This window comes from Merops nubicus, unplaced genomic scaffold, assembly GCF_000691845.1.
Source record: "Merops nubicus isolate BGI_N331 unplaced genomic scaffold, ASM69184v1 scaffold15297, whole genome shotgun sequence".
NCBI lineage: Eukaryota > Metazoa > Chordata > Aves > Coraciiformes > Meropidae > Merops > Merops nubicus.
The window spans coordinates 73649-88645 of record NW_008619734.1 but is presented as its reverse complement, the minus strand read 5'-3'; the positions used below and the strand labels follow the sequence as shown (position 1 = coordinate 88645).

Genomic DNA, 14997 nt, shown 5'->3' with positions numbered 1-14997 from the left:
AAATAAACAACATATGTTACACAAAACAAAAATCTGCTACTTCTCTTATCTCCAAGACAGTATGTATGGCAAATCTTTGGACTAGATACTTCCAGAAAAAGATTCTGGGAGGTCAGGATGGTTTCTGGGAAGCAGTACCTACAAGTATGCACCAGCTGCTCCCTTTTAAGAACTTACCCGAGTAACAGTATTTGAAAACTCAATAAACTCTACACAATTTTGTAAATCATTATTCATCCTAAAACATGAAACTCAAATACATTCTATTATACAATATTTATTTTTCACAAATACAACTTGAAAGTCTGATTCCAGGGTGACCAAAATTGCCAAACACAGTCTCTTAACAGTACAGTAAAACAGATAAGGTTACCATATTTTACTCTCTCTCAAAAACATGTCAGGCAATTCTACTAGTCACAAGAAAGACAAATGAGAAGAATGAAATCCTGAGGCATTTTTAAAATACAAAGAAATAAAGATACATAAAAACTCTGCTCTCAGAAAAAACTTCTACAAAATTTGAAACAAGTAACTAATAATGTAAAATATCTATCAATTCCATATTGCTGTTTATGTTAGATCTTTGTCAAAGCCTAGATATCCCTTCTAGGGAAGAGGTATCTTAAATTTAAGTCTTAGAGAACTGACAGGGAGGAACTGTAACTTTTTTAACACAGTAACTCAAATAATATTTTGCTGTACTCTCAAAGAACGTTTTCCTAATACATGAAGGAATCACTGTCTGGTCCATTTTCCTCTGGAACAAAAAAGGCTAAACCTTCTTGATGTTCTTTCAAGACACTATTTCCTAATGCTTCTAAAGGAATACTTATACAAGTATTTGGTTAGTTGTATTACAGAATATATCCACTACTATAATTACTGAAGGGCAAGGTACAAATAAATCATTAAAAAGTACGTTTGTGAAGGACAACTTCCTTGAAGATACACCACGATAAACAGGCAAATAATGCTGATGATGGAGGGGTCCTACAGGGATGCCAACAACAGCTAGAAACTCTGACCTGAAGTCAGTTCAACCATCCTATTTCCCTTGACAGACACTTCATGAAGTTTCTTACTGTTTTCATTAAAATCACCAGGTTTTAAGAGTGCTTGGTTGGATCAAATGGTCTAAAGATTATCTGGGAAATTGAGCAGGATTTACTTTACTGCCTAATTTTAGGCAGTGAAGCATGAGATAATGAGCTCAGACTTTGGTAATACTAGATATCTTTATAGCAAATGAGAAGGAACAGGCTCCTCCTTTGGGTGATAAATTTCTCACATCTTCATCTTAGGATGACACGAATAATCCTCTGAAGTTGTCTAAATTAACACTAAAAGGAGGCTAGAACTACTAACTTAGATATAGATGCCCAGCTCCTAAGTGGCACAGTTCAGGCATTTTAAGTTGCTAGTTAATTTGTCAAGTGAGTCTCTTAGGTTACTTTCCTGTACAGCCTGTATACAACCACACACAGAACAAAGGTAAAACTGTAGAAATTATCAAATGTGAGAAGTCTAATTAAAAGGGCCTTACAGCGTGTATGCATTACAAGACAGTCTTTTATATAGTGTTTTCTTACAGTACACTCCATTCCACAAATAAGGTGATACTGTTCTGCAGATGAGCAATGACAGCAATACAGTATTTTAAGACACCATTACTTCACTTAGAGCAGAAAGAAGATACATAATCTAGACTACAGAAAAAGGAAAAAAAAAACAACAAACCAAACCAGTCTGACACTACGGCATTTAAATGTTGCTCTGACAAAACCACGTTTTTACCTTTGTCTGCCACAGCATTTTTCTGAGACACCAAGCAAAACGCATAAAGCAAAATTATGGACAACCAAAATTTTCTTAAAAAGGCTGCACAGTGGTTTCCATTTGCAAAAACTACCACTACTGCCTGCAATTCATCAGTTTTGTTTTTTTCTTGTAGATCTTGTAGATAAACAATACACACACCTGTCATTAGCTCTGTAACATTGTCAGCACCACTAACAGACTTGGCTGATGCCCTTGAGATGGTGTTAGATAAACAGTCAGAGGAAATCAATTGTAACTACACCACTATCCAACCACTGCATAGGCAAGTTACCTGCATGTTTTATTTCAAATTCCTTCTACTTGAATTCATATAAAGCCAATCTATGTACCACCTACTTTCCTTTCTTGTTTTAAATGTTCAAAATTAGAACAAAACCTATTTAGAAAACCTGGAAAATTACCTTAGAAGTATTTCAATTTTAGCATTTTATTTTTTTTTTTCTCCACAGAACACCAGGATAAATGGGTGGTAGGGAAGTCAACAAAGCTAGGGAGTTAATGTGGCTGTTTGGAGAACAGAAGAGGGCACTATTTAAACTATAGAATTGCCTGTACTTTTGAGAGAGAAATACAGATCTACCAGTGCAACTGAGGTGCTTATTTATAACATAAAGTAAGAAACCTGAACAAATACACAAGCAAAATACCAGGTCAAAAATTTCAAATTAGGTTTTGTGATTTTAACTGCACACAGATCAATTCCCTCCTGCTCATTAATACACACTTCCAGTGTCATTAACATTATTTGAGCTCTCACTTGTACTAAATTAAAACAATCAAAAAGCTAGAGATTATGAGCCTGATTTTCCTACACACTAATGCTAATTAGGAGAAATGCTATTACACAGAATATGGCTGCATTATTAGAAATTCTACTTCTATCTTCATATCCATTAATTTTCATAAACTCATATTTTTCCTTACATTTTAAATTGCATTTGGGTTACTGTAAACTCATTTGCTACATCTGCTGTGGAAGTATGCAACCTTTTTTGTAATTTTAAAAAAAAACCCTAAACACTACAACAGAAATATTTTAGCCTGCAAGGTCTACAGATGCTATGACCACTCTCAATTTTAAACAAATAATTTTAGATTTTGCAATTCAATGCTGCAGGTATTTTTCATTCAGAAAGGTTAAGAGTGCACGGAGAAAAAACAGTGAAAGAGAAATACAAATAAGGTACCTGCACATTTGTGAAGTACCACGAGGAAACTGTAGGACATAGCTCGTACACTGATACACTACCTGTGGATGGGGTGAGTTGGTTCAGATTTAAATGACCAGGTTTCCCTCCTCCCCATACACACATGAAGGGAACAGTGTATGCAGAAAACATCACCATTTTATTATCTAGCTTGATTAATTCAGTTTTAAGGATCAATTTTGTATGATTATCTGTAACTAAAAGCAACATCAAAACTTAAATAGTAGTATTAATTCAGAAAAAATGAAGCAATGATGAAATAAAGTATGTTGAGTAGGACTTACCAATAGGAAGTGCTAGATCTTTCTTCATCAAAGCTGCTGCACATGATCCTCCTAAATTTGCCAATTCTTTCTCCAGCTGAATAATACCCTTCAAATTGAAACAAATTTTAAAACAAAATTGAAAAATAAAAATAGTGTCAGCAAATAGAACAATTAATACAGTTCCCTGACATGGCTTTATCCAAAGAGATATTAATTATGTGCTCCAGTTTGAAGTTTCTTAGTGACTTCTTACCATACAGCTACTGTTGTGTTTTGCTGTGACATGGGCCAGCGTACCAAAATTTTTAGGACCATTTCAGCCAGGTAGCAGTAGTAATAAATACATTACATGTTTCTGGTAGCCCAGTAAAACCACCTAGAGATGATAATTGTCTTTTTTCTGTTAAAGAGAAAGGAAGCTTCCTACTACAAAAAAAACTACTGACACACATTGAGATTGCAGAGCAATGTCCACACATACATACCACACAAGCTCACATTCACATCTGGTTTAAAGATAGCACTGTTCATAACTTTTTTCCTCTTCCCTTCCTCTAGTTGGAGAGACAAGGATATGAAGAAGATTCCATAATTTCTCCTTCTCCATTATAAAATCCCAGGAGACATCCTTGACAGCTTCTCCCTTCTATATGCACTGGAAAGTTATTCCTTCCCACCATTCTAGGGCATGAGAAGACTCCCTCCCTCCCACCACACTTGACACTAAAAACACATAAGAGTCTCAAGCTTGTTTGCAAGAACAAAAATAGAACATAGCACCTATTTTGTTTTCAAATACCTGCAGGGAAAGAGGCTGAGCGCAAGGAATGGGAGGAGAGCAGTATGGCTAGGGAGGTGATAGCTACTTTATAGACCATAAATAAATGTATCTGATATTCTCCTTTCAGTTTCCCAGCCACATGTAGGCACAACATCTTTAACTGCTCACAAATAGGTGTTGACAGTAAGACCAATTTTAAATTCTAAAGAAATCTGTGGATGGTTAAGCACACCTCTGACAGATGCATCTCATGGAGAGGGGGGGGAAAACCCCACATCACCACCAAAGAACAGTGGGGCAGATGGGAAACCTCCACTTGATGGATTTTCTAGGCAGACATACAGAAACTAGCAATATGGAAAGAGCCTTCAAACTCAGCAACCCTAGAGTTCCCTTGTATTTTCCATGACTGCCAAGCACACTGAAAAATCTCCAAAATGCATTTTAAACTAAACCCTTGATAAACTGCATCTTTAGGACTCAAACCAGCAAGTCCTGGAATAGCAATCAAGTAAAGATGTGAAGTGCGGATCCCACCTGACAGTTTGCTAATGTGTGAGTATCCTTTATGCAGAAGGCAGATTTTGCATATATCTTGTATGTAGATTTAGTAATGACCATCAAAAAGTCTTCCTTTTCATTCAAAGCACAAATCTACATTTTTTAAAAAACCCCTAAGTTTAAACAAAGTTTAATAATTCAACTACGCCCCAATTCCCTGATGCATCTGCCCACACTCAAAGACATCTTGCAGTTTTTGCAGAGACTTGCCTAACAAGGAACATTGTCCAATGCACTACTGTTAGGAAACAGTACTAGAAGTTAGTCCTTTGAAAAGAAAGGGAGTGAGATGTGCAAAAATTAATCTCACTGGCTTGAATTAGGTTTAATCGATACTTTGTTCTCCTAAGCAAGAGAAAACAGTGGTCACCAGTAGTCACTTCAGAAAATTTTCCATCACAAAGTTCCCAAAAGAATAAACTTGCACTGCGTGTCCAATTAGTTAATTCCAGTTATGGAGACTTGACTCCCAAGGTGCAAGATAGCCTAAACACCATAGAACTTGCTTTTCTATTTATACAACTTTGAATCAGTGTGTTTGCACTATAAAAAGTCAAAATCGTTTGAAAACAATTACTTGGAGATTTTATTTGGGTTATACAGTTAACCTCTTGGCTAGTATGTTTTACCAATGTGTGTTAAAAACATGCCCACAGCTTTGTCTGTAAATGTTTTTAAAGATTCATGTATATGAATCTCCCTTTTTTCCTGCTTAAGCAAAAATTATTTTTACTCACAGACTAGTTAGACTATCACAGGATTTATAAATCTAGCAAGCTAATGAGATCATTATAGCTAATAAACTTATGGTACATTTTCTTCTCTGATATGAAATTCCCAAGAATCTCACATTTTAAAAACCCAAAGACATGACTTAGCTTGAGAAAAATTTAAGAATAAGATGAGGTAAATCTTGAAGGTTGTAATGTAAGCAAGATGGAGACCTCGTGAAGTTCAGGTGAAGCAATAGGCCCAAAAACTCCCAAGATAAGGGAAGGGCTGTTTTTGTAGAATTAATCTTCCGTTTGCAACAAAGAAACAGTGGTGGAAACAACCCATGTTCTTACAGGCAACACATGACCACTGCACAAAACACTCAGCTACTCTAAAGGAGCACAGCATTTCCAGGGAGTCCTGAGAGTTCTGGTATGAATGAACAATGGAAAAATAATCCAAGTTTGTCACCTCATAATTAGCAATGACAAAAAAATACTAATCGCTGTGTATCTGAAAGCCTCAATCCTTTGGATTGCTGATGGAAGTTTAGGTCAGAATTTTAGGAAATTTAATATCCCATTAACATAGTAGATAAAAGTATTTACAGGCTGTCACTGTTATTAAAATACAATGCAAAAAGGCATCCAAATAAAACTCGGATTAAAGAATTCAAAACAAATTATGTTTGTAACATAAAAAGCTAAAAATTTATATGATGTTAATTAAAATTAATTTTGCTAATGTTATTTAGTCAAAAGTGGTAATACAAATATTTTTACCCTAAACACGGCCTTATAGGAGAGAATCATTAGATGCAGCAGTTGTAGCCATTTCACTTTTTCCTTACCTCATCAGATCCTGGACTAAATTCATATCCAATTGCATAACATTTGAAACCATAAAAACAAGCCTTTTCATCTTTCACATAGTCTGATGCAGTCTCCAGAGAAAAAAGAGCTTCATTTCCTTATAGGAGGTAAAAGGATAAAGTAAACAAATCAATAAAATTACTATTTCTCCTCTTTTTGTATGTTTCTTCTACATGAGCATGCATGAAACCCAAGCTTCATATGTAACATGTAAAGTAAAAACATGAATACCACGCAGATCAACACAGAAACATAAATAACCAATGTGCCGCCAACAGCTTATAGTGGACTCCTGCCAGCTTGAAGCCACTTTTAAAACTGTTTTGTAAGATAATTCTGCAGAAAAAAAAAATCAAACTTCCATGATTTTAATAATTCATCTTATTAGAAATTATTGCGATATCTTTTTATTACCTGGCAATACTAATACCATGGTAGGCCATCCTGAAGATCCCGAAAATTTTTTCAGTTCTATCCATGAATTCAGGTTTTCATGAACAGAAACATGCTTTGGTCCAAATCCCAGACTCTGTGCAATTCTGACGGGAATCAGTAAACGAAGAACATCTTCTGACTGAGCAGTGCCACACTGAGTGTCAAACTCTATTGTGATCCACCTGACACATTCAGGAAAAGTTACCTACAACAAAAGAGTAGTCTGAGTAAGTGCAAGTTTGTGAGCTGTTTTGTTTGGTTGGGTTTTTTTTTTTTTACATTTATTTCTTCATTTCCACTTGGTTTTAACTCTTTAGCCTATGAAAGTAATTCAGTTATGTAATTCTGTGCAGTTGTTTTGATATGCTTTGGACTAACATCAACCTAATTTATTCTTTGAAATTCAAATAACTGAAATGCTTTACACTTCACTGAATTATAACTTAAGTTCAGATTAAGTATTGATGCTTAAGATACCATTTGTGATTGTTTTTAAGAACTCTGCACAGGATCATTAAACAAAACAACCATAGACTACTACAATCATTTAACTCTCAAATACCCTTTTAAATGCAAACTTCAACACTTCCAACATCTGTTTTGTGCGATCCTAGGAGAGTACACAGCAGCTAAATCACACTTGTGAATATGGCCTGCAGTATGACATCAATGCAGCTACAGACATTCAAAAGCAGTAACAATTAAGCCTAAGACTTCAGATGACCTTCATAAACTTCTAGCCCCATAATAAGCATCACTGCATGAGGAAGATTATATAACTACATTTTCTTGAAGCAGATGTCTTGCTGTCTCACAGGACAAGCAAGTGGAATAGTGGAATAATAATTAATGACCTCCTCCAGCTCTTACTTGATTCCAGTTTTGCAACCTCTGGGTTTACAATTGTGGACTCGATGCAACTGCAGAACTCACTATTTCAAGAACTGAAACAAAGGATTATCTCTTAGGTATGTAACTCATGCCTTAACCCTTTACTCAACTGCAAGAAACACCCTTTCTCTATTGTTGTTGAGGAAAATCTAGTTTTATTGCAATAGTTATCCATGTATGGCAGAATGAATCCTACTCAGAACTATTTAACCCAGTTAAGAGGACTTCAGAGACTTCAGCAATGCCAAATCACGGTCCGAGTGAAAGTAATTAATGAAGAATTTAAACTGCCAGACCAGCAATAGCCAGCACTGGGATCCATACAATGTAACACACATTACTTTGACTAGAACTGATGTTAAGTATTTTTACAAAGCATTGTTTTAGCATCAGGTAAGAAAGTCTTCAGATACCATAAGACACATAAGATAATGTATACATAAATTACATTAAAAAAACCCCATATGTCAAAAGCTTTTAAGAAACATGCACACTTAGAAATAGTGCTCACCTTATAGTGTGTAACAGAGGCAGGTTTGTAGGGGTGCTCACTTTCTACAACAGCATAGTGATTGGAGGTAGTACAAGCTGAAAGCCCTTGCTCTGGCTGGTTTCCGGTGGTGCTGTCTGTTGACTGATTTGGGTTAAAAGCTGGAGGGGCATATTTTTGATTCAGAACAGCCACAGAAGGAAGTAGCTGTTGCACTAGGCCAAAGACTTCAACAGCAACCTGCAACAGAAACCACACACAACAAAGTGTTACTCATGACTGAGTGAAAACAGTACTCACAAATTTGCATTTCTTTACAGTGGATACCTTCACTAAAAACACCTTCTATTAAGACATCATAACATAAGCAATAAGCATAAGTTGACAGAAAGCAAATACTATGCTGAAGTCAGAGTCCAGTTTGGTTTATAATAATTTTTTTTCAAATGTTCAGTGTAACTTAATGCATGTAGTGCCAAGCGTCACATTGTTCCCTGTAAGCTTTATGGCCTTTTCAAAGGAGAGAAACGTTTCTAAAGCAAAACACTTGATTCTAAACACAAGTTCATTCCAGAAATAAGGTAACCAAAATTTTAAGTAGTTTTAATGAAATGAATCTGCTAGATTTGAAGTGGCTAGTCCTCAATTCCTCCCCCTTTTAAGAGTTAATGAAGAAACAATGAAAGCCAATAGTGTCTGCTAGGTAAGGGCTAATGACAATTGTAAATCTAATAAGCAGATTTCAAGAGTGTTGCAGACCAGTCACATTGAAGAATGCTAGGCTACTGAAACGGAAGGTTATTTTTATTTACAGCTGACAATTTACAATCCCTCAATTTGATAGGCATAAGTGTAATTTAATGAGCCACTGCTTTAGACGTTTACTGTAAAAATAGAATTTACGTAATTTAAAAAAAACATTTGATCCCGCAAAAATATTCATCAGTGAGCTCTAAATGCAGATCCTTCTAATTACTTCTCTTTTCTTACTGTTAAAGCCTCTCACCTTTCCCTCTACTTCCTTAAGATATTTCTTCCATAATGTCTTCAAACAAAAAGTTAGAAAAGAAGTAATTTTTAAAGCATATGTTTAAAATTTTTGACTGTTAGAAAATTCAGTGAGTCATGTGGTCAAATACAAACCACTAATTCATAAAATCAAAAGAAATCAGTATGTTTAGGTTTTCAGAGTTAACCTTTTCCTTTTATAACATCCTTAAACTTCTTGAGTAACATGTGTTGCAGAGCATACCTTTGGAATAGCTGCTGCTACTGGTCCTATGTAGGCTATTATGAGGGGAAGCAGCATTGAAAACAGACTGGAAGAGCTGAGTAGTTCTGGAATGTCTTCAGCTAAACAAAAACAATTAAAACACAGGTATTAAATGAATACACACTTTGTACTGGTCCAAGACTTCAACAGCAACCTGTAACGTAACACCACACACAAAGTATTACCTAGGACTAGGTGAAAAAAATACTCACAAACTCGTAATTCTCTAAATGGGTGTTTTGGATATTCTCAGAATATCACAACTCATGGTTCAAAACTCTTATTTTTCTGGTTTGTTTCTTATGAGTTAAATTTCTAGTTTCCACAACAGTTTTTACTTCAAATTATTTTAATTATCTAGGCATTTTCCAATTCTAAACCTGCAAAGGTCACTCAATATAAACATGCCACTATATACAGTTCTGTTAAAAAACTTCTTCCTCTCAAGAGAATAAGGCTCCAGCATTCTGGGCCATTTTGTGAAACTGTGTTTGTACTTCCGATGGCACAAAAGCTAAGACAACAAGCTCCTCCTCACCCTCCAAATTAATTTCTATAGCACTATGCAATATTCTGGACATTTTGACTAGAATGGCTACAAATGGTAGTTTAAAGTAATGTAATGTCTACATTTCTCAAAAATTGATGTTTAAGTGCTTATAAATGCATTACATTCACCTGTCTTCCTGACTACCACCACTGTGCAAAACATACAAAAAAATCTGGAACTGATTCATCACAGCATATTTTTTGGAAATGCAGAATCTTAACAGCTTTAATATGATATTTGTTAAATGGATGAGTAAACTTATACGAGGTATCTGCCTACAATATCTCCAATCAAACTCTTTAACGTAAGAAAGTTAAGTTTCTTTAAAGTTACAGTTTGATACTTATAGGATTAAAGGTTAGGAAAATATTTGGAAAGCAGGAGAGAAACAACACTTTTTTTTAATCAGGATATTCTATTGTTATTTTTTGCTATCAAAGGAAGATGTTTTCAAAAGTAAATTCCCCAGGTCAATATTCAAAAGCCTTACCATCTACAGCAAGAGCCCTGTGCAACAGGTCTTTGGCTGCTCGTACAACAGCGCTCACAACCGAAAGAGCCCTGCTGCAGTTTTTATCTTCTTCATTAGCTTTGTTCAAAAGCTGTGATTGCAGATCTCCATCATACTCACTCCTGGATGGTGGATTAAGTTAAAGTAAGTTCATAAAATACAAAATTATATTAAAAACCATGAATGCCTGATTTTTGGCACAGAACAAGTAAAACTATTAATTTATGGTAAAAGAATAAAGGAAGTAATCAAACCACAGAGGATGCTTTGGAGGAAATGCCTCAGTGTTAGCTCTTTACAATAACATTGTTTTTATTTGGCAGAAAATATGATAAAAGATTTTCTGCAATGTTTCTCTAGATTGCAAATCACAGAAATGTATTAACTGCTGTGCTCTTCCAAGCCCAAGCACCTCCCTTGATAGAAACAGAGTAATACTAAAGTTACCACAGATCAAGTAAAACACTTTCAATGGAAATTTCTGCAGTATCATAACCGGGAAAAGGAATCTCTCTCTATTCTAAAGATTAATTTTGGTTTTGAAACAAAATTTTAGGCTTACACTTAAAAAACCTTTTTTTTTTTTTTTTTCTCTTTGAAATCCACTCTGTCGGATTAGGTTCTCCTAAACAACATTATGCACAAAGCTATTTCAATAAGGTATCTAAAAGTTGTAGTTTGATTTGCTTTTTTGAAGCAGTTGACTGATACTTAGAAACTAATCTAAGCTCTCAATATAATAGTCATTAACACAGACAACAAAAAACACTCAGTCAACGTGTAAACCAAAATTTCTTGAATTGAACAATGACCTTTCAAACCATCATTCCAGAACATAAAGATTCCAGGACTGGCACCTCAGAATGCTCAAAAGCTTCACTTTGATCAGTTCAGTGTACAAGGAGATCTACCCTTCTCTGACATCACTTCTACAAAAAAGTTTTTTTGGTTGTGAGGGCTTTGTTTGTTTGGGATTTTTTGTGTCAATAGGTCCTAGAATTGTAGTTTTGCTGTCAGCCTCAAGCCTTTTAAATGTTAATTTATTAGTGACTGACAGTGGGTGCAATTCCAAGTGGGTACTTTTCCAACAAATCTTTCCAAAGCATTTCTGCCCTTTTCAGAAGTGTGTTAGCACACTTCTTTTGCTATGGCCTTTCTTGGATTTGCACATCCAACAATTTTAAGCATATTTGAGCGTCCTTCAAACAAAATCAAGTGTGAATCTTACAAGCTCTGTTCTGTAATAGCTGACTGAACATTTGTTCCTTTACTGTAGACAAATCAAAACCTAAATCATTATGTACCAAACTGGAAATCCTCAAATTGACTAAGTCTGTAACTACAGTCACCCATCAGATAACACAAGTTTCTGTTTTCCAAGACAACTTCAAAAACCATTGCAATTACAGGCATCAGTCTGAAAATTTTCTGAAATAAGCCCCTAGGTTTTCTGAAACAGTTCTGAGTTCTGCCATTACGGTCCTTCAAAAGTTCTTAAAATTTTGTCACAGATGAAAAAGCAAAAAAAAATTAAGACTGTTTTGATGTGAAGACAGTATTTGGGTGTGGGGTTTTTTTGCCATATGTTCTCTTATTATTAAGATAGAATACCTTGAATCTTCCATTTCATCCTCTTCATCTTTTATTAAGTAAGTACATCTTGCACATAATTAAATACTGAAGTAAACTACTATCCCTTGCTCCTTTTATTCCTTATATCTGTTGATCAGCCTTTTATGACAAAACTGACATTTAAGTAAAAACCACAATGCAATTTTTTTCTGCACAGATAATAGTAGTAATCAATATATTCAGGTGCTGACACGTTTTGAAAATCATGTCTTCATATTTATGACAGTAAATAAGCATCTCAAAACCAAAAGCAATGCCTTCTGAAAAAGCATTACCTTCAGTGAATTCCTACTAGCATCTTGAAAGGCTAAAATAAAGCTTCCTAGCAGGACAATAAGATATTCCAGTTGATCTTTGTGCAGTTAGGATTTCTCTTTTTATACCTTTGAACTCTACAGTGAATAGAGGAGTCAGTTCCTATATAAACAGACTTTGCTTCACTACATGATGCAAGCCTTTCTGGCAACAAAGGAAGGAACTGAAAGAAGTCCGAGAAACACTCCAGCGAGTAGTCTCTCAAAGTTTTCTAAGGTTATAGAAAAAAATAGAGATTGAAGTAGTAATGCAGCATCCTACCAGTCCCTCATATTACAGCTTTAAAGCAGTAGACAATGGACTTTGTAGGAGAGGTCAACAGTCAACTAGTGTCCCCAAAACTGTCTTCACTAAATAACTTAAGTCTGAAACTACGCTGGAAGAACACAATACTATTGTTGAAGATGCTCTTCCTCAAACACACTCCCGATGCACCTGTCTCTGTTACTCCTCAGAAATACATGTGGTAAAGCAGCACAACAATGGGTTTATTCACTTAGAAATGGATCATGCAACACACAGACCTGTAATAAAGAATCTGTGGAATTTGTCCCCGTGTTTGGTTCGTGCCGTTACTGCTCAGGCTACATGTACTGAAGGTAAACGTCACACCGTCTGGACACTGAACCGTGGTCATTCCTCCATCTCCGTTGGCAGTCCGGCTTCCATAATTCCTCAGGCGAACGGCATACTTCACATTTTCCTGAGGAAGAGCCAATAACAGTACGCAGTAGGAAACAACCCTCTAAGTCAGGCTTCATGGTGTTATGGAAGCTATTATATTTACTGCAGAGTCTGAATGTCCTTGAAAGCACACCACAAATAAAACTAACTGAAAAAGATCCAGCATTTAAGAAAAGTCAAAGCTGTTCCGTGTTCCCCAACTATGGATCATAACTTAAGTAAAATATTACCACTAATTACTTGAAGAGTCACTAGGTACACAAGAAAATTAGCTACTGAATTGCACACACAGAAGTTGCACATTCAAGAATACTCTGAAATTACTACAGAATTGCAATCTATCTTATGCTATTATAAAAGTTAAGATTTAATTAATTTTTGCTGCCAGGATTTGAACTTTCCAGTTAAAAAGTAAAGCAGATTTTATAAAGCAAACATCTCAAGATCAACTTGTAAATATATAAAAAAAAAATTTACATTGAACATTCTGATTTTTGTTATCTAAAGAAGTCACATGAAACCTACAGATGTGCACTTTTTGTTTACCTTCAGTGGCACAACTTTGTCAATTCTAATTTCAGCTATGTCACTGGGAGAATCATCTGTGGTGTAAGTTCCTTTAACCAACTCTAAAGATGTCCATCTGTGAGAATGAGTTGAATCTCCAGTATGATCACTCTGATTTAAAGAAACAAAAATTCATTTTAATACATGTACAATGTAAATACATGACACAATCATGCAAGTGTGCAATTTATGTTTTCTTGCATAAATTGTTACACAGAGCATCAGAAATGAAACAGCTGAAAAATCTGTTCAGTCAACAGCAAAGCTTTTCTGCAAAAAAGGAAATTACTGAGCAGAGAGGTCAGTTTCCCATAGCAAACTATGCTTGTCCTTTGGAATTGATTAGAACAGTTGGTTGAAGTGAAAGTCTGGGTATAAAAGAACACAGTTTTTCTCTTTATTACGAGAACACACAATACACTTTTATGCTTCTTCTAAGACAGTACTTCAACACCTGAAACATCTCTGGCTAGAGCCTGACCATGCTGGTAGGCCACCTCCTACTTTAATTTTTTGTTTAAAATGTTTTAACTTGGTCTTCTTTATTTCACTATTTCCTTCACAGTTTGCAGAGACACAACTGGTATTAATTTACTTTTAGCTCCAGGAAGTGAAAAGCCCACTCTGTTTCAAAAATTACTTGTAATACAGTAAAGATTTCAAGACCATAATCAAGACAAGCACCCCTCTGGATATGGTATGTAGTTGGCATTACCATAAAAGTCATCACCACAAGCAAACCAAAAAACTCTACCTACTGGCATACTGGTTTAACTGGTAGCCTTGACTGTATAAAAATATTACAATATTGCTTTGTAAAACATATTATGAATAACTGAGGTTACTTCTGTTCAAATTGTTTTCTCAAGTGCAGTACTTACATCATCAACTAATACCTCCAACTCATATTCATGAATTCCTCCTCCACCATAAACTGAAAATCCTACTACAACTACACCAGGTTTGTCAACAGAGAAACATATTGCATCAGGCGATCCATTCCCAGTATTCCAGCTTCTTCCCTGACTTGTTTTGGTGAACCGATTTGGAGTGGATTTGACAGAATGGGGTGAGTTCAGCCCATCAACCTGTAGAAAGTTAAATACAAGCACCAGAAAACATTAACTGCTAAAAGTTAGAAAACTTTAACAGAGCAAAGTTAAGTGAATTAAATTACCAGATTTTCAGCTGGGTAGATTTTAAAAGTCAACTGATAAAATATAGAAAATGTCACTACTGAGGCTCCTATTCAGTACTAGCTCTAAAGAAAAAAGAAAACAATTTCTGGTAATAGGCAATTAACTGGGAATAATTAGGAATCTCTTTCCTTTTCTCCCAAGTATTTAAATAGATATTTTATAGGATGGATTAGCATAAAATATAACCTAATTGTGCTTCAAGACGA

The 14997-nt window shown here is 35.3% G+C and overlaps 1 protein-coding gene across 1 annotated transcript in view; it reads right to left on the bottom strand.

Annotated features, from left to right (window-relative positions):
* The window catches only part of MYCBP2 (MYC binding protein 2, E3 ubiquitin protein ligase), a gene marked incomplete at both ends in the record, with an annotated part of 162897 nt that overhangs the window by 76784 nt on the left and 71116 nt on the right, over nt 1-14997 (bottom strand). The window contains 9 exon segments of the mRNA XM_008943913.1: nt 3335-3422; nt 6223-6341; nt 6659-6884; nt 8082-8300; nt 9313-9413; nt 10374-10516; nt 12866-13044; nt 13572-13703; nt 14474-14680. Of these exon segments, the coding sequence (XP_008942161.1) occupies nt 3335-3422; nt 6223-6341; nt 6659-6884; nt 8082-8300; nt 9313-9413; nt 10374-10516; nt 12866-13044; nt 13572-13703; nt 14474-14680 (1414 nt within the window).